Here is a 19,951-nt window from a genome sequence, read left to right on the forward strand (position 1 = left end):
AGTGAACTTGGACTAATACCTGACTACACCTCTGCCTCACACTACAACTATTGCCATTCATACGTTACCGAACTTGCACCGTTATTTGACTACGACTTACTTCAGGAAACTCCGGTTATCTGGATTGTCACAGCCACTAGACTCCTAACACACTTTCCAGATCTTGACGATTCACCATATCAGGTGAGTAATTGTGTGAATACTATTACACAGAATCTTCTCCAGATATTCAGTGATCATGCGATCGTCAGGATGGGAGCAGGAAACATCATGGCCACTTCTTGAACTATGTTTGCAGCACTCTAAAAGGCAGGGACAGACCTAGATCTAGTCTGACTGTCTCCGATATCTGGCTTCCCTCTCCTACAGCCACAGACTCAGCTAGAACATTTACAAATGTCATCTTATGTGAGGTTTTTTTTTTATGTCATGTCTGGACCAGTTGGACATTTTAAGATGTTTGGTGGTCCCCAAAAATGAACATTACATGTAAGTATTTCAGAATTCTCACCGGACATTGTTGTATACATTCAGGTACTTTTCTCTCAGCTGTGGTTCGCTACCAAGCGGCAACATAACCTCAATGTAACTGTCCTTCATCCCACGAGTAGGGAGATCTTCTTGCTTCTTGGCCAGAAGAGATTGTAGAGTCTTCCTTTCCTCCATGGCTTGTACATGATCTCTAACATGATCCAAAAAATAGACAAAAATAAACACCATGAGAGCTATTGGAATTCTATTAAAATGGCCTGGCCGTACAAAAAAATGTAAATATATTACAAGTGAGAGACAAAATTATGAGATATCATCGAGGTCATACATGGGGAATCTGGAACAGAAAAAATATATAAATCTCTGTTTTCATAAAAAAATCTGAATCAGAATACTGATCCTAATTCCAGTAAGGCTACTTTCACACTAGCGTTTTAGTTTTCCGGTATTGAGATCTGTCATAGGGGCTCAATAGCGGGGAAAAAAACGCTTCAGTTTTGTCCCCATTCATTGTCAATGGGGACAATAACTTCCATAAAAATATATTGAGACGTGGGAATCTAGAGTAAGAATCAGTATAAAGCGGTGATTTAATACCTCCAGTTTGTAGAGGCTCCAACTATTTCCCTCAGTTTATTACGCACTGAAAAAGAATGAGATGGACATCATTACTAGAGAGGACAAAAGACTAGCGCACAGCGACAGGCAAGACCAACAGAAATGAAAAACCGGACAGAAGAGACAGACAGTACTTAGACAGTCCCACCTGCTAACCTCTGTAGAAACTCTATCCAGAAGTAAAGCCAGGATGCAGACCTTATGTGTATTAATGGGAGTTAATTTTTGGGTGTATGTCTTATTTCTGGACTTATTGTGCTGTTTTATTTTCAGATTTACATCAATTACCAATTTTTTATTTTTTTATTTGGAAAACTGCACATGAAACTGTCCTGTCTAGTGTGACTGAGCCCTTATTATGAACCCTGCAGGTAAATGGAAACAAGCCAGTAACATGGCAGATTTTATGGTCACGTGGATCAATCTTCTCAGCTGACAAGAGAATAGGATGCTACCCTTTATTTCCAACACTAAGGAATCTCAAGTAACCAGAAAAAGATAAGGATCTAAGCAGGAGCACAAAAAGTGAGACATGAGCAGATGAGAACCACAGATGGAGACCAGAAGTAGGATGAAGATGCAGATATAGAACGTAAAACCTTGGCTGAACTGGGCATGAACACAGGATACGTGCAGAGATGCATTTTGCTGACTGGATCACACATTGCAGACACTTGTACAAGTCTGGGTTATACAGGAATCCGTGAGGTCCCTAATAAATACAACTTTGGCCTCCAGGCAGCAACGTGGCTTGGCAACTCAGGGCATGGCTAAATGGTGACAAATCCAGATCTCATGCTCATGTGGAGATTGAGGGGCTCAAGTGCCCGAGGTGCCTTCTATGTCCATCACTTTTCTGCCATTAGTGCACATTTGAAAGATATGTGCTGGACTAGAAAAACATGGCTATTTTCTTTCAGAAGCAGTGTTATACCCATCCATGGGTTGTGCCGGGTATTGCCACGTAGGTCCACTGACATGGACGTGGGGTTGAACTGCAATACCACACACAACCTGTGGACAGTTGTGGCTCTGTTTTTGGAAGACAGCAGCCATGTTTTTTCTAATCTGAAATAACCCATTGGGTGCATCCATGGCATACAGCTCCACCTGGTGTTTAATAGTGGTACTCAATTATTTATTTTTCACTTAAAGGGGTTGTGTCATAAAGCATATTCTACATTTTTCCACCCAGCACCTGGTTCGGAATACTTTTGCAATTACATTTAATTAAAAATTTAGTATAGCCACTGAGTTATTCAATAAAATGTCTCTGTATAGCGCCACCTGCTGTTTGTTCTTTTCCTTAATTTTTCTCCGTCTCACTGAACTGGTGGAACGCGCTCAGTTTAAATCTTCAACTGTCACCAGCCATACGTTCTGTTAGAAGCAGTTACAGGGGGGAGAGCTGCAGCAGAAAGAACACGCCCCTGAGCTGCCAGACTGAAGATAATCCAGCAGAGCAGTGAACATGGAGATCTCTGGACCCATGTGAGGTACAGGCCTGGTTCTAGCTTTGTAAGAAATAGATTGTCATGTACTATATGATGTCAGATATATATTTTTTTTACATCAATCATGGCCTAAATTGTCCGTCACATACGTTGTAGCTAAGATCGCAGTATACAGCTGCAGTATCATAACTAGTTAATGAGAATAAGGGCACAAGATGAGGCACCCACAACCAGACAGGCACAAGAAACCCAAAACTGCTGGATTTCTTAAGACTGCTGAGCTGCAATAACTTGGGAGAGCAATGCAACCCCATTAACGTTAAAGCATCCCTGTCCCCTCTCCTGACATGTCTGTTTGCAACTATTTGCATCCTCCATGTAATAACAATTCTGAAGCATGTATTTTTATCACTCTATGTTGTGCCATTCCTTTCTTATTCCTGCTAGAAGTTATGAATGAATTACTAGCAGTTTGCAGTGAAGGTCCAGATAGGTGTTACCAGTTGGGGGCACAGTTTGACATTATCCAATCAGTGATGTGTCAGACTGTGCAGGACACCCCCATCCCTCCCTCTGGATCTTTACTGCAAAATGCATAACTTCTATAATGCAGCCTAGGCAGGGTGCTGAATCTACTTAAATACATCAGTCCTGTATGGAGACTTACTGGAAGTACTCCAAGGTAATGAAGACTTATTGGCAATGCTCTATGGGAAACGGATATGCAAAGGGGTATCTGCCGCTTGCGAGATGGTTGCTCTTTCTTTGGAGATGTCTCTTTGCAATATTCCTTTTTATATGAAGCATTGCCAATAAGTGTCCATACCCTGGAGTAATTCCAGTAAGGCCCCTTTTACACGGGCGAGTTTTCCGCGTCAGTTGAACGCATTGCACCCGCACTGAATCCGGACCCATTCACTTCTATGGGGCTGTGCACATGAGCGGTGATTTTCACGCATCACTTGTGCGTTGCGTGAAAATCACAGCAGGCTCTATTTTGTGCGTTTTTCACGCAACGCAGGCCCCATAGAAGTGAATGGGGCTGCGTGAAAATCGCAAGCAAGTGCGGATGCGTTGCGATTTTCACGCACGGTTGCTAGGAGACGATCGGGATGGGGACCCGATCTTAATTATTTTCCCTTATAACATGGTTATAAAGGAAAATAATAGCATTCTGAATACAGAATGCATAGTACAATAAGGCTGGAGGGGTTAAAAAAATATAAAAAAAAAATGTAACTCACCTTAATCCACTTGTTCGCGCAGCCGGCATCTCTTCTGTCTTGTTCTGTGAGGAATAGGATCTTTGATGACATCACTACGCTCATCACATGGTCCGTCACATGATGATGGATCATGTGACGGACCATGTGATGAACATAGTGACGTGATCAAAAGGTCCTATTCTTTACAGAACAAGACAGAAGAGATGCCGGCTGCGCAAACAAGTGGATTAAGGCGAGTTAAAATTTGATATATATTTTTTAACCCCTCCAGCCCTATTGTACTATGCCTTCTGTATTCAGAATTCTATTATTTTCCCTTATAACCATGTTATAAGGGAAAATAATACAATCTACACAACCTTGAACCCAAACCTGAACTTCTGTTAAGAAGTTCGGGTCTGGGTACCACATTCAGTTTTTTATCACGCGCGTGCAAAACGCATTGCACCCGCGCGATAAAAACTGAACAACGGAACGCAATCGCAGTCAAAACTGACTGCAATTGGGTACCTACTCGCACGGGTTTGCCGCAACGCATCCGGACCTTATCCGGACACGCTCGTGTGAAAGAGGCCTAAGGCTACTTTCACACTAGCCTTTTAGTTTTCCGGTATTGAGTTCCATCATAGGGGCTCAATACCGGAAAAAAACACTTCAGTTTTGTCCCCATTCGTTGTCAATGGGGACAAAACTGAACTGAACAGAACGGAATGCTCCAAAATGCTTTCTGTTCCGTTTAGTTGGTTCCCATACCGGAGAGCAAACCGCAACATGTTGTAGTTTGCTTTCCGTCCTGGAATGCGGAGCAAGAGGGATCCAGCATGACCCCCAATGCAAGCCAATGGGGACGGACTAGTTTTCTCTGCCACAATCTGGCACAATAGAAAATGGATCCGTCCCCCATTGATTTTCAATGGAGTTCATGACGGATCCGTCTTGGCTATGTTAGAGATAATACAACCGGATCCATTCATAACGGATGCAGATGGTTGTATTATCAGTAACAGAAGTGTTTTTGCTGAACCCTGCCGGATCCAGGAAAAACGCTAGTGTGAAAGTAGCCTACGTCTCTACATAGGACTGGTCTCTTTAAGGAGAGCCAGCACCCTGCCTAAGCCGCTTTCATGGCATCGCGCTGAGAAACTCTGTACTGACGAGGGGCAAGAACCCTGAAACAGCTGTCTATGGATGGATATCTGGCTTGGCTATATTCCCTTGTCAATTGCCAAGGCTTGTTGGAAAGTCAGATCTTGACTCATAGGAAGTCCCTTCCAATAGGTGGCGTGGTGAGATGGTTCTCTTTCTTGGGAGATATCTCTTTGTATAACTTCTACAACAGGGGTGGGGAAACTCCAGCCCGCGGTCCGTAAGCGGCCGGCGGGACCATTTCATGTGGCTCCTGCCAAAACATATTGTGAAAATGCTCATGACCGCTTCCATAATAGCATGCGGGAGGCACAAGAAGGTGAGAACGGCGCATTGCCAGCGGTACTCACCTTCCCTGGTCTTCTTCCGGGCCCCCCTCTGTGTCCTGACACGTACAGAGTCAGGACGTAGTGCACTTAGACGCGCACTATGACCTGACGCTGTGCGATGTCCGGTCACACTACAGCGCGGCAAGAAGACTAGGGAGGGTAAGTGAATCTGCCAAGGGGCAGTGCCGTCCAGAGCTGGAGAGGTAAGTTTATTTTTTTAATCATTTTAAATGTCTGATCTGAGGTCTGATTGAGGCTGATCTGAGGCGGGGGGGTTTGATGGGGGCTGATCTGAGGGTGGGGGGGCCTATTGGGGGTCTGATCTGAGGCTGGGGGCCTATTGGGGGTTGACCTAATGCTGGGGGGGTCTGACCTGAGGCTGGGGGGCCAATTGGGTGTGTTATCTGAGGCTGGGGGGTCTGATGAGGGTCTGATCTGAGGCTAAGGGGTCTGATCTGAGGTCTGATTGAGGCTGATCTGAGGCTGGGGGGTTTGATGGGGGCTCATCTGAGGTTGGGAGGTCTGATGGGGGTGTGATCTGAGGCTGGGGAGGGTCTGATGAGGGTCTGATCTGAGGCTAATGTAGGCTGGGGGGTCTGATAGGAGGCTGATTTGAGGCTGATGGAGGTGGGGGGCAGATCTGAGGCTGAGAAAGGGACAAAGGCAGGGATAGTTGCGAAGAAAGAGGCAGGAACAGTGGCAGGGAGAGTGAAAGCTGGCTGAACCCCTCTCTGGACCCCTCTGGGTTTAGCTTGTCTGCCATTAATGCCAAATAAAGAACTAAATATATAACATTCTCAACTTAAAAATTAGACTGCTATATGTGGTTAAAATGGCACCTGTACTATTTTTAATATATAGTGCAGGCGCTATTTTGTGCTGCAAAAATACAGTGCTCTGGATTTTTTTAATTGAAGTGCAATTTCTGTAACTTACCCCTAAGTCACTTATATGTTAGACCAAATATAGCAGTCACATTTTTAAGGTGAGAATTTTGTATGGCCCCCGAACGATGTTACAAATATCCAAATGGCCCTCGGCAACAAAAAGGTTCCCCACCCCTGTTCTAGAAAGAATAAAGGAATGGCACATCATAGAGTCATAAGAAATAAGAATAGATGCTCCTGAAATGTTATTACATGGGGAATGCAGTAAGTTACTAAAGAAGACATGTCAGGAGTGGTGACAGATCCTGTTTAATTCTACTGCAATGTACAGTATAAGGGTCCATTCACACGACCGTATCTGTTTTAGTGGACGGCAAATCGTGGATCTGCAAAACACGGATACTGGACGTGTGCGTTCTGCATTTTGCGGATCGAAACATTCTGCCCTATGATAGAAATACCTATTCTTGTCTGCAAAACGGACAAGAATAGGACATGTCCTATCTTTTTTTGCGGGGCCACGGAATGGAGGTGAGGATGCAGACAGCAAACGGTGTGCTGTCTGCATCTTTTGTGGCTCCATTGAAATGAATGGCAAAATTGCAGAATGGTTGCGGAAGGAAAAATACGGTCATGTGAAGGGGCCCTAACTGTAATGCTGTGATCTTTGGCTGCACAACGAGTGGAGTGTAGCCCCAGCTGTACGCTACTAAAGGATTTGTTAGCACGGATCAGTAACTGATCAATGGACACGTACGCTTCCTGGAATCTAACCTGAGAGCCGCCAATTTTATGTCCAGGGCAACTCCTTTTGGAGAATACTGCAGAAGACATAGACAGTTATTTGTATGGAGAACAAAGGTCGGTTTCCACCACCTCATAAGGTGCATTGTGCACAAGCCCCAGCCTAATTCTGTCTCTGGTAAATACCAGAATAGGACACGATTTTATGGGCTGTAAAAGGATGATTTTGTTTTATGGTTTAGTTTTAGGATTTGATTGTTTAAATTAAATTAAATGTAATCAAATTGGAAGAACACAATTGTTTTAGGCCGGTTCCGCACTTGCGTTGTGGCTTTCTGATTATGAGATCTGGCAGAGGATCTCAAAACCGGAATTAAACGGATCCGTACCATTTTATGCAATCTTTTCGGCTGGATCTGATTGTATTAAATCTAAAATCAACAAACTGGATCTGGTATGAAAATGGTTGCCAGGTCAGTTTTTTTCGCTAATAAAAAAAATGGAATCGGCACTATTGACTTACATTGATTTACATGCCAGATCTGGTTTGTGCTGTTTCGCAGACCGGACACAAAACTGCAGCTTGCAGCGGTTTTGTGTCCGGTCAAAAAAACGGAACAGAATGCATCCTGATCATTGACAATGAATAGAGACTAAACTGGTCTGTTTTGGCCCTGTCTTCAGCTCCTCTGCTGGATCTCAAAACCGGAAAGCCACAACGCAAGTATGAAACAGGCCTTAGTTGACCAGTAGACTGTGGGTAACTATCCCAGCCTATCGACTATGTTCAAGTGTCTCTGCAGTCCAGAACAAAATACACAGGAGAGGTTTAAAGCAAGGGGAGCTGCTAAAAACATGCATGAGATTACCACAAACCATTATTCACATGGACTGGTATGCATCCTGTAAGGGAAGACAAGTTTATACAAACAATGTACGAGGCAACACACATCATATGCATCAGATGTCCTGCCCCGCGTACTCTGCCCTGCCCCGCGTACTCTGCCCTGCCCCGCGTACTCTGCCCTGCCCCGCGTACTCTGCCCTGCCCCGTGTACTCTGCCCTGCCCCGCGTACTCTGCCCTGCCCCGCGTACTCTGCCCTGCCCCGTCCACTCTGATACCATGCGGTGCTGTCTTTGCTCCCTGGTTTTGCAGAGGATCTCATCTATTTTTATAGTGTTCAAACTGGTTGAAGGGCCTTGAAGCCAACGAATCCAATGGTCAGAACCAGTGCCCAATTAAAAAACACTCAGCTGTCCTCAGTCCAAATGTCCCCAAACGGTTGCCCCATTTCCAGCCACTTCCCAGAAAGTGGCTTGATCCCATAACTGCTGTGGCCAATCACTAGCCTCAGTGGTCCAATGTGATAAAGCGGCGTTTCATTAGCAGCGATGTGCTGTTTTAGCACATGTGAACGCAGAGGCCGGTGATGGGACCAAGCCACTTCCAGCAGCACAGAAACTGAGGACAGATGTTTTGGGCACAGGTTAGGGGAAGTTTACATCACCGTTATGTTTCCGTAAGTTCTGATCCATCAGAAGAACAGAAAAAAACGTATCCTGTGCATCTGTTATGCACATTCGCCATCCATTTTATGCAGACAAGACTTATAAATAACGGACCCGTAACGGAAAGGGCTCTAACGGAAACAAACTGACACTTTTTTGCCACCATTGAAAGGAATGGCATTTGAGACGGGTCCGTTCTATTCCGTTATTTTGAACAAAAATAACAGAAAAGTATAAGGGTACATTCACAAGACCGTGCCATGTTTTGCAGTCCACAAATTACGAATCCAAAAAACACGGATACCGGCCGTGGGCGTTCTGCATTTTGCGGACAGGGCAGGCGCTATATAGAAAATGCCTATTCTTGTCCGCGATTGCAGACAAGAATAGGACATACTCTATATTGCGGAACAAAAAAACTGAGAAGTCAGCGTGCCGCTCCAGGAACTCATGATGCGCTAGCGAGTACATGTGTGGAAATGATGAACATATGTCCTTAGATGTAAATGTGTCAATTAGAACACATGCAACCTGATCGAGATACATACACTGCTAATACACTAAGTACATTACGCTACATGCAGCGCCAGCTATAACTGAACGCTCTCGCCATGAACGGGACATGTTAACATGTTAATTTTGTAAAATTACATTCTGTTATGAAAATGCTCGAGTTGTGAGATATTCTATTTATGTCATTTTAATGATGCCCCCTGTTAAAATGTATAGTAATGGGTACTGAGGTGGTCACACATGCTCAGTTCCAGCCTTAAACTGCTGCCAGCCCTATCTACTGTTAGAAGGTGTGACAGTTACAGGGAGAGAGATGCAGCAGACAGGACACACCCACTGAGCTGCCAGCCTGAGAAAAATCTAGTCGAGTAATCGAGAAATGCATGGGATAAGCTCTGGATCCATGTGAGGTACAGGGCTGGTTCTAGCTTTGTTAGAAAGAGACTGTCATGTACTATATGGTGTCTACTTTTCCAGCTCCTTTCTTTTTTCCCCGAGGGAGAGTTGAGAGGCCTTCATACACATTACATGGTTGGCCGATCCTGCCAAGATTGGCAGGTTCATCTGACATTAATCTCATATGTACGGCCATCTTAAAAAACAACTGCTATCCAGGGCGCATAGTCATCAGGATCCTTTGTGTCTCCTATCAGTAGATGCTGAAAAAGCATTCAATAGGGTACATTGGAGATTTATGATAGCTTCCCTGAAACAAATAGGATTAGGGCCTAGCTTTGTGGATAGAGTCTGTGCCCTTTACACCAACCCCACAGCTAATGATATACTAGCACCTTCTTTAAATATTAGAAATGGGACTCAGCAGGGGTGCCCTCACTCGCCCCTACTGTACGTCTTGGTAATGGAACATCTAGCCAATGAGCTGAGAAGGAATCCGGACATTACTGGAATACGGGTCAGGGATTGCCAGCATAAACTGGCACTTTATGCGGATGATCACCTCCTGTATGTCTCGAGCCCTCATACCTCTCTCCCATCTATTCTCAATGAATTACAGCGGTTTGGCTATCTCAGCAACTTCAAGATTAACCTCACCAAAAGTGAAATGCTGAACATATCACTCCGTGCAACTGATGTGCTCCATGTACAGAGCAACTTTTCTTTTTGCTGGCAGACTCAGAGCCTTAACTACCTAGGGTTACAGATCCCGACTCACTTACACCTACTATATCCGCTCAATTATTTACCATTGCAGAGGAAGACCCTAGAAGACCTGCAGAGATATTTATTGAGATCTCTGTCATGGTTTGGCAGGATGAGTATAGTCAAAATGGATATCTTACCGAGATTTTTGTATCTCTTTCAAACAATACCCATCTGTGTACCAGGTATATTCTTGTGGACTCTTCACAGAGCCATAACACGCTTTGTCTGGGGTACGAGCAAACCCAGGATAAACATTGACCAAACCCAGAAGTAGAGGGGGGAGCGGAACTGCCAGACCTAAAACTGTACCATGCCTCAGCGATCCTCATGCGGATCTTAAATTGGTCTAATAGGTCATCTCTGAAACTCTGGGTCCAGCTGGAACAAGAACTCTCCCCGATGGACGTGTTGATTGCTCAATGGGTGACTCAGGACGATAGACCACCATTAGAGGAATGGCCCTTCCTAGTTTGTCACGCTCTTACTCAATGGGACAGCTGGGTCTTGAAGTTTCAGATATCACAGAGACCAGGTCCTATGGAGCCCCTCATGGGCAATCCTGCTTTCACTCCTGGATTAAGGGTAGACAGGTTCCTAATAAGGAATAGATCTTCGTATCCCAGGGTCCGCAATGTCATGAAGAATGCAAAAGTAGTGTCCTACGAATCCCTTGATCTGGATGACAGGCTTAAAGGCTTTCTGTGGCTCACGTATGCTCAGCTAAGATCGTACCTAAATAGCTTACTCAGCCAAAAGCTTTGTCATAACTTGACGGACTTTGACGCCCTTTTTCTAAAAACCGAAATTCACTTCAGACTGTTATCACAGATGTATAAGATTCTACTGGACCAGAGCAACCCAGATGTAGCTACCTATTTTCGAAAATGGGAAGTAGACCTACAACTCACTTTTTCACCGGAGGACATTCTCAAGATGTGTGCATTCTCTCATGGATTGTCCATAGCAGCCCACGCAAAAGAAAATAATTTTAAGATTCTCTCCAGGTGGTATTACTGCCCAACGGCCCTTCACCGAATGTTCCCTAATGTATCCAGCTTATGTTGGAGATGTGGACAGGAGGAGGGAACCGTGTTACATATATGGTGGTCCTGCCCTATTATAAGCAAATTCTGGGACCAAGTGCTCCAGGTTTACGGAAAGTTTTCAGTGAAGAAAGTACCCAATCTACCCAAAGTGACTCTTATCTCACTAGTACCAGGGACTTTAGCCCAAATGAAGAAGAGTGCTCTGAGGTTTTTCCTCACAGCAGCACGATTAGTGATACCGAGGCACTGGAAGTCGAGGGTGGCGCCCTCTCTCTGTGAATGGGCTGCTGAGCTCCGACATTTATTTAGAATAGAAGAACTGATTCCATACTCTCATGATCAGGGGGATAGGTTCTATACGAGATGGAACTCTCTCTCTTTGTTCCTTTATCCACAGAGTTCTCCAGGCTTTTGGGAGAGCTTTCCAAGTGATGTTAAGAAACTGACATCGTGGCATTATCATATATCGATAAGACTGGGGCGAGTGTGTCATCTAGGCATTAGCGAAAGGAGATGGCATAAATGACTCCCTACCTCCTCCCTCTGTCCTTCATTCCTTCCCCTCATTACTCTCTATAACACTTACACTATTCCCCCCCCCCTTTTTTTTTATTCCACTTCTTTTCTTTATTCTATATGGTTATTGGTTTTAGCTATTTCTGATGACATTTAAAGAATTGCAATAACTGTCACTATAACTAATATATTTCCACCTTATGCCTTGTTTTTTCACTGATATAGACTGTACTTCTGAATGTATATGTACTAGGTGATTTGAAGCCTATGTATCTGGATATTACTTTTGTTTAATAAAATGAGAGTAAACAAAAAAAACAACAACTGCTAACCTAAAAATATGCTCAGAGTTTTTTGTTTGTTTTTTTCTATGATCCATCCTACAAACAGTGTAGAGATTTAGGCAGTGTATAGGTGGCACCAGCCCCAACCGTGGTGGAAGCCGATTTAGCCTTCACATCCAAAATAATTTTAGTTACAATTGACTCATAAAATAAGCATGAACAAAAAATCCACACTTACCTTCATTCATATCTACTAGCTGGCCTTTAGAGTGCATGGTGCTTGCTGTCATCAGAGATCTTAGAAATCCAGACCTTTGACAGGTCACACCAAGTCTGAAATCAAGAGAAAAGACAAGTAAGAAAACAGAAGGCTCCTAGTCTAAAAAGTTAAAGGACTTGCTCTTAGTCTGAAGAAGGGGCCTGTTCGGCCCTGAAACGTGTAACATGTAAGAGAAAATTTAACAATAAAGAATACTGTAAAACCACTACATCTTTCTTCACCTGGTTGCGCCGCCGCTGATCCCGTTCTTCCTTTACTCAGTCTGAAAAGTTAGAGGTTTTCCCGGAGGACAGGAATTTATGGGTTGTAGGTTAAAAATAAAAAGAAGCGTTACTCACCTCACTGATCCCCCACTGATGCCCCTCCTGCTCTGTTCCATGCAACTCTCCACTTACTGTTCACAACTCCCATAACTGGAGATGCTCACTCAGCAGTGGTGACTCACCTTGGCCAAAGCAGAGTGTTGTTGGTACAGCAGCAATGGTGGAATCGGTAAGGTATCCTTTTTTATTTTTAACCCATTCTACCCTATTTAAAACTAGAAGATAAAAAAAAATCCCCCCTCCACTTTTGGACAGCCAAAATATATACAATTTAGCAGATAAAGCAGTTAGGTCTGGTTCACACAGTTGATTTTGCCTTTGTCAAAATCCACCATAGTTTTTCAATTTGAATGCAGGGGACCCGCTCGTGGTTTAGCCCCACTAAATGAATGAAATATCCTTTCTTGGCGCGGTCACAATAATAAACTACGGCCGCACGAACAGCAGTAAGGCCTCCCATTGAAAACAACGGGAGGCGGGTTTCACACTACCGTTCCATGGTTATTGGCAAGAAATAGGTGTGTAGATGGGGCTTTATATAAGCCTGTCAGCAGAGCAGTGTATGGGCCTATTTACATGGGCCGAGGATTGGGACAATATTGGGGACAAATGTGCGTGTTGTGTGAAGGTGCTGCCAATCACCAGAGTGAGTAAACGCATCTTGCACATTGCTCTGCGCAAATAATGATTGTCTGTGGAGACGCGCAAGCACATTTTGTTAGTGGGCAGCACATTGTGCAAAGTATTACACTGCTATTTTTTTGCACGTAATCCACATTGTGTACAGGTAGCCTTATGCAGATTTCAGTCCTACAGGGATGCCAATAAATAAAACACAAAAAAAACACCAGAAAAATAGCATACCTAGAGCTTGCTCCATTTTCACCCAAAAAGTTCAAAAAAGCCACCATAACACCTCCCCAAAAAACCACAGTGGTCCACATTTACTAATCCTATAGCTGGAGTGAGGTTAGCCAGGCTGTCTAGCCCTATTGCAGATATATCACAGGGGCTCAGGCTGGATAATGAATCTGGAGAAGGGGCAGACACTTTTCTCTGACTCTATACCAACTACTGGTTGGCTTATTTAGAGATAGATTTTTACGCCAGAATTTTGGCACAAAATGGTGCGAACTGCAGATCCACCAAAAATGTGGATGCAACACAAACCGCATCCATATTTTGTTGATCTGCCATTTGCGGACTGCAAAATGGATACTGCTGTGTGCATGGGGCATAAAGGTAACGCCATGTGCACCAAATTTATGAACGTGGCATACAACACTTGTTGAATTTAGCACAGGCAAACTATCACATTCTGACTTATTTTCATCTGCCACGACTATGGCAGGTCAGGAGTGGAGCTGAGAACATTTCTGGGGACTTTCCCAATGATAAATACGACCAAAAACCAACGTGCTCTATAGGAGCTCCCACAAAAAGCTGGCTTTCTAAAAGTGACTTAACTTTGGCGTGCTGCAGACTATTGATATATTTGTCTTACAAGTAAAACGACAAAAAAAAACCCTCACATTTTACTCCGAAATAAAGACAAATTCAGTTTGATAAATCAGGGCCTAAGTGTCTTTTACCACTTTCTGCTGCCATCACTGACCGCAGCATAAAGTGTATAACAGGTTTCCTTAAAAAATTAATAAATAAAAAAATAATAATAATATAACACCACAAAAAAAAAAAAAAAAGTCACAAAAAAAAGTGAAGGAAGCTTAAACATGAACCTGCCAGTGTGGTATCTATGATAAAGACCTCTACTAAAATACAAGTGAATGGGGTACGGCAGCACAGATATGAAAGGTCAGCTTGAAGTCAATGGGACCTTGCATTTACAGACTGACATGTCACAGCTGGCCCCAGGGGTGTACGGGAACTAAAAATGGCCTAAAAAAAAAACTAAAAGTAGCCCCCATGTTGTAGGGGTCCAAATTGACAAAAGACTAGGCAACATCCAGTAGATGAGGCCAAGACTGGTAGATGAAGCCAGCACAAAATAGTGTCCCAGTAGAACCTACTGCCTCATCAGAACAAATACCTCCCCAGAAGTTGTCCCTCTGTGGTGGCCATCAATAGCTGCCACGTTCTGTCCTCCTCCAATAGTCTCTAATTAAGTTTTGGTAAAACTTTTGATATGTTATAGAGACATATCAAAAGTTCTCATCAGTGGAGGTCTAAGTTCTGAGATCCCCCAGAGATCCACAGAATGAGGAGAAAAAATGTGCTCACTCTCCTCGCTGCAGAAGATGGAAACAAGACAGGCCCATAGACTTCTTCTGAGCAGCGAGGAGCTACAAGACTTTCTACTGAGCTTGTCTCCTGTGCACACTTCTCTCTCCTCGTTCTAGGGATTGGCGAGGGTCTCAGTACTCAGACCACCACTGATCAAAACTTTTGATATGTCTTAGGAAGTATGTACAGTATGTGATGTTAAATACTTGTGTTAAATATAAAAGTATTTCAGGAGTTATACCTTTATTGGCTAACCTGAAAAAAGTCATATTGCAAGATTTCAGAGCACAAAGGCTTCTTCTTCAGGCTTGATGATTTTTTCTGGTTAGCCAATAAGGGTCCATACACACATCCGTATGTGTTTTGCGGATCCGCAAATTGCGTTCCGCAAAACACGGACACAAGCAATGTGCGTTCCGTATTTTGCGGACCGCACATCGCCGGCACATAGAAAATGTCTTTTCTTGTCCGCAATTGCAGACAAGAATAGGACATGTTCTATTTTTTTGCGGAACGGAAGTGCGGTGAATGTTACTAGTGTGGCACTGGCACACTAGTAACATTCACACACTGGCATGTTACATCTGGCACTGGCAGACTAGTAACATTCACACACTGGCATGTTACATCTGGCACTGGCACACTGGTAACATTCACACACTGGCATGTTACATCTGGCACTGGCACACTGGTAACATTCACACACTGGCATGTTACATCTGGCACACTGGTAACATTCACACACTGGTAACATTCACACACTGGTAACATTCACACATTGGCACACTGGTAACATTCACACACTGGCAACACACTGGCATGTTACATCTGACACTGGCACGCTGGTAACATTAACATACTGGCACTGGCACACTGGTAAAATTCACACACTGGCATACTGGTAACACACTGCCATGTTACATCTGGCACTGGCACACTAGTAACATTCACACACTGGCATGTTACATCTGGCACTGGCACACTGGTAACATTCACACACTGGCATGTTACATCTGGCACTGGCACACTGGTAACATTCACACACTGGCACACTGGTAACATTCACACACTGGCATGTTACATCTGGCACTGGCACACTGGTAACATTCACACACTGGCTTGTTACATCTGGCACTGGCACACTGGTAACATTCACACACTGGCATGTTACATCTGGCACACTGGTAACATTCACACACTGGCACACTGGTAACATTCACACACTGGCACACTGGTAACACACTGGCATGTTACATCTGGCACTGGCACACTGGTAACATTCACACACTGGCACACTGGTAACACACTGGCATGTTACATCTGACACTGGCACGCTGGTAACATTAACATACTGGCACTGGCACACTGGTAACATTCACACACTGGCATGTTACATCTGGCACTGGCACACTGGTAACATTCACACACTGTCACACTGGTAACACACTGGCATGTTACATCTGGCACTGGCACACTGGTAACATTCACACCCTGGCACACTGGTAACACACTGGCATGTTAAGTCTGGCACTGGCACACTAGTAACATTCACACACTGGCACACTGGTAACATACTGGCATGTTAAGTATGGCACTGGCACACTAGTAACATTCACACACTGGCATGTTACATCTGGCACTGGCACACTGGTAACATTCACACACTGGCATGTTACATCTGGCACTGGCACACTGGTAACATTCACACACTGGCATGTTACATCTGGCACACTGGTAACATTCACACACTGGTAACATTCACACACTGGCACACTGGTAACACACTGGCATGTTACATCTGACACTGGCACGCTGGTAACATTAACATACTGGCACTGGCACACTGGTAACATTCACACACTGGCATGTTAAATCTGGCACTGGCACACTAGTAACATTCACACACTGGTAACATTCACACACTGGCACACTAGTAACATTCACACACTGGCATGTTACATCTGGCACTGGCACACTGGTAACATTCACACACTGGTAACACACTGGCATGTTACATATGGCACTGGCACACTGGTAACATTCACACACTGGCATGTTAAATCTGGCACTGGCACACTGGTAACATTCACACACTGGTAACATTCACACACTGGCACACTAGTAACATTCACACACTGGCATGTTACATCTGGCACTGGCACACTGGTAACATTCACACACTGGCACACTAGTAACATTCACACACTGGCACACTAGTAACATTCACACACTGGCATGTTACATCTGGCACTGGCACACTGGTAACATTCACACACTGTCACACTGGTAACACACTGGCATGTTACATCTGGCACTGGCACACTGGTAACATTCACACACTGGCATGTTACATCTGGCACTGGCACACTGGTAACATTCACATACTGGCACACTGGTAACACACTGGCATGTTACATCTGACACTGGCACGCTGGTAACATTAACATACTGGCACTAGCACACTGGTAACATTCACACACTGGCACACTGGTAACACACTGGCATGTTACATCTGGCACTGGCACACTAGTAACATTCACACACTGGCATGTTACATCTGGCACTGGCAGACTGGTAACATTCACACACTGGCATGTTACATCTGGCACTGGCACACTAGTAACATTCACACACTGGCATGTTACATCTGGCACTGGCACACTGGTAACATTCACACACTGGCATGTTACATCTGGCACTGGCACACTGGTAACATTCACACACTGGCATGTTACATCTGGCACACTGGTAACATTCACACACTGGCACACTGGTAACACACTGGCATGTTACATCTGACACTGGCACGCTAGTAACATTAACATACTGGCACTGGCACACTGGTAACATTCACACACTGGCATGTTACATCTGGCACTGGCACACTAGTAACATTCACACACTGGCATGTTACATCTGGCACTGGCACACTGGTAACATTCACACACTGGTAACATTCACACACTGGCACACTAGTAACATTCACACACTGGCATGTTACATCTGGCACTGGCACACTAGTAACATTCACACACTGGCATGTTACATCTGGCACTGGCACACTGGTAACATTCACACACTGGCACACTGGTAACACACTGGCATGTTACATCTGGCACACTGGTAACATTCACACACTGGTAACATTCACACACTGGCACACTGGTAACACACTGGCATGTTACATCTGACACTGGCACGCTAGTAACATTAACATACTGGCACACTGGTAACATTCACACACTGGCATGTTAAATCTGGCACTGGCACACTGGTAACATTCACACACTGGTAACATTCACACACTGGCACACTAGTAACATTCACACACTGGCATGTTACATCTGGCACTGGCACACTAGTAACATTCACACACTGGCATGTTACATCTGGCACTGGCACACTGGTAACATTCACACACTGGCATGTTACATCTGGCACTGGTAAACTGGTAACATTCACACACTGGCATGTTACATCTGGCACACTGGTAACATTCACACACTGGTAACATTCACACACTGGCACACTGGTAACACACTGGCATGTTACATCTGACACTGGCACGCTAGTAACATTAACATACTGGCACTGGCACACTGGTAACATTCACACACTGGCATGTTAAATCTGGCACTGGCACACTGGTAACATTCACACACTGGTAACATTCACACACTGGCACACTGGTAACACACTGGCATGTTACATCTGGCACACTGGTAACATTTACACACTGGTAACACACTGGCATGTTACATCTGACACTGGCACGCTAGTAACATTAACATACTGGCACTGGCACACTGGTAACATTCACACACTGGCATGTTAAATCTGGCACTGGCACACTGGTAACATTCACACACTGGCACACTAGTAACATTCACACACTGGCATGTTACATCTGGCACACTGGTAACATTCACACACTGGCACACTGGTAACACACTGGCATGTTACATACTGCCACTCCGCTGTGACTGCTGGTCCCCACCCTGTGTTGGGAAGCCTCACTACCTACCCTTTGCACAGATCTCTGGCTGGAGAGGTCACATTAGGGCACTGGACTGGGCGTTGTCACCTAGTTCATGGTATATGACAGAGAAGGGAGCTCCTACCTGACTGCCAGCAGCATGTTCCTCTGCATCATGGGCGCCGGGCGCTGACAGGGGTGACTACCAGGCACTTCTCCGGCTTCTCCGCAGCCCTCTGCCTATGACAAGCCCTCCTGTCAATCTACTCGGTCCTCCCGCACCATAGATAGCGCTGTGCAGAGCGCCCAGCTACCATAGAGCGTGGGGCATTCCAGTAACCGCTCTGTTACCTCAGTGCTGGAATTTTACAGAGGCTGCTGCTGCAGGCTGTGACTGGACTAGGATTCTATTCGTGTGTCCTTGCTTGCAGTTTGACTGGCGGTGCTGGAGTTGGTTTCTTATTCACATAATATGTATTAATTAATTTTGAAGAGAACTTATGTCTGTAATAAATTATATTGCACTGACTTGAAAAGAAAGCAGCATGAAAACAGAAAGAATTGGCAGAACTGGGCATCAAAGAAGAGTGTGACTGAAAGGGTTAAATGGCTTTGGACCCCTGAACTCACATTGCCACCATACAGAGGGCATGTTCCTGTACCAAATTCAGCTCCGTTCAGCCTGGCCCCAACAGGTTCTGGGAATAAAAGCTGGCATCCACCAGGGCAAAGGGACATTTTTTTACTGATTTGAATAACTGATGCTTTCGGAGCACTGATGTCCCCCGCACACAGAGGGTGATGTCCCATATTAAATCCAGTTGAGGTCAGCCTGACACAACCTGGGCATAAACCTGTACTGGGGTCAAGGTGCAGCATCAGCCTGTGTGCCAGCAGTGTAAGGCCATGTCCACATCACGTTCTTCAACACATTTACCGTATACATTGGGGAAGAAGAAGATGTAATAAAGTAGTAGACTACGCTGCTCCGTCCTGCAGAGTCCAGCAAAAAAATCATACGTTAAACAGATAGAACCCTATGGTGATGGATGCCACCGTACTGCATCCGCCCGAGATATCCTTTTAACCACCTCAGCCCCCAGTGCTTAAACACCCTGAAAGACCAGGCCACTTTTTACACTTCTGACCTACACTACTTTCACCGTTTATTGCTCGGTCATGCAACTTACCACCCAAAT

The 19,951-nt window shown here is 44.7% G+C and overlaps 1 protein-coding gene across 1 annotated transcript in view; it reads right to left on the reverse strand.

The window, feature by feature from the left end:
* Positions 1 to 19,054, reverse strand: part of ACOT9 (acyl-CoA thioesterase 9) — a 41,531-nt gene extending 22,477 nt beyond the window's left edge. The window contains exons 1-5 of the mRNA XM_040423648.1: positions 18,898 to 19,054; positions 12,168 to 12,262; positions 7,773 to 7,799; positions 1,090 to 1,135; positions 512 to 682 (exon numbers count right to left, since the gene is read on the reverse strand). Of these exons, the coding sequence (XP_040279582.1) occupies positions 512 to 682; positions 1,090 to 1,135; positions 7,773 to 7,799; positions 12,168 to 12,262; positions 18,898 to 18,929 (371 nt within the window). The 5' untranslated portion in view covers positions 18,930 to 19,054. The remainder of the gene's footprint in view (positions 1 to 511; positions 683 to 1,089; positions 1,136 to 7,772; positions 7,800 to 12,167; positions 12,263 to 18,897) is intronic.
* Positions 19,055 to 19,951: the final 897 nt, after the last annotated feature.

The sequence above is a fragment of the Bufo bufo genome, chromosome 3 (assembly GCF_905171765.1).
Source record: "Bufo bufo chromosome 3, aBufBuf1.1, whole genome shotgun sequence".
Lineage (NCBI taxonomy): Eukaryota > Metazoa > Chordata > Amphibia > Anura > Bufonidae > Bufo > Bufo bufo.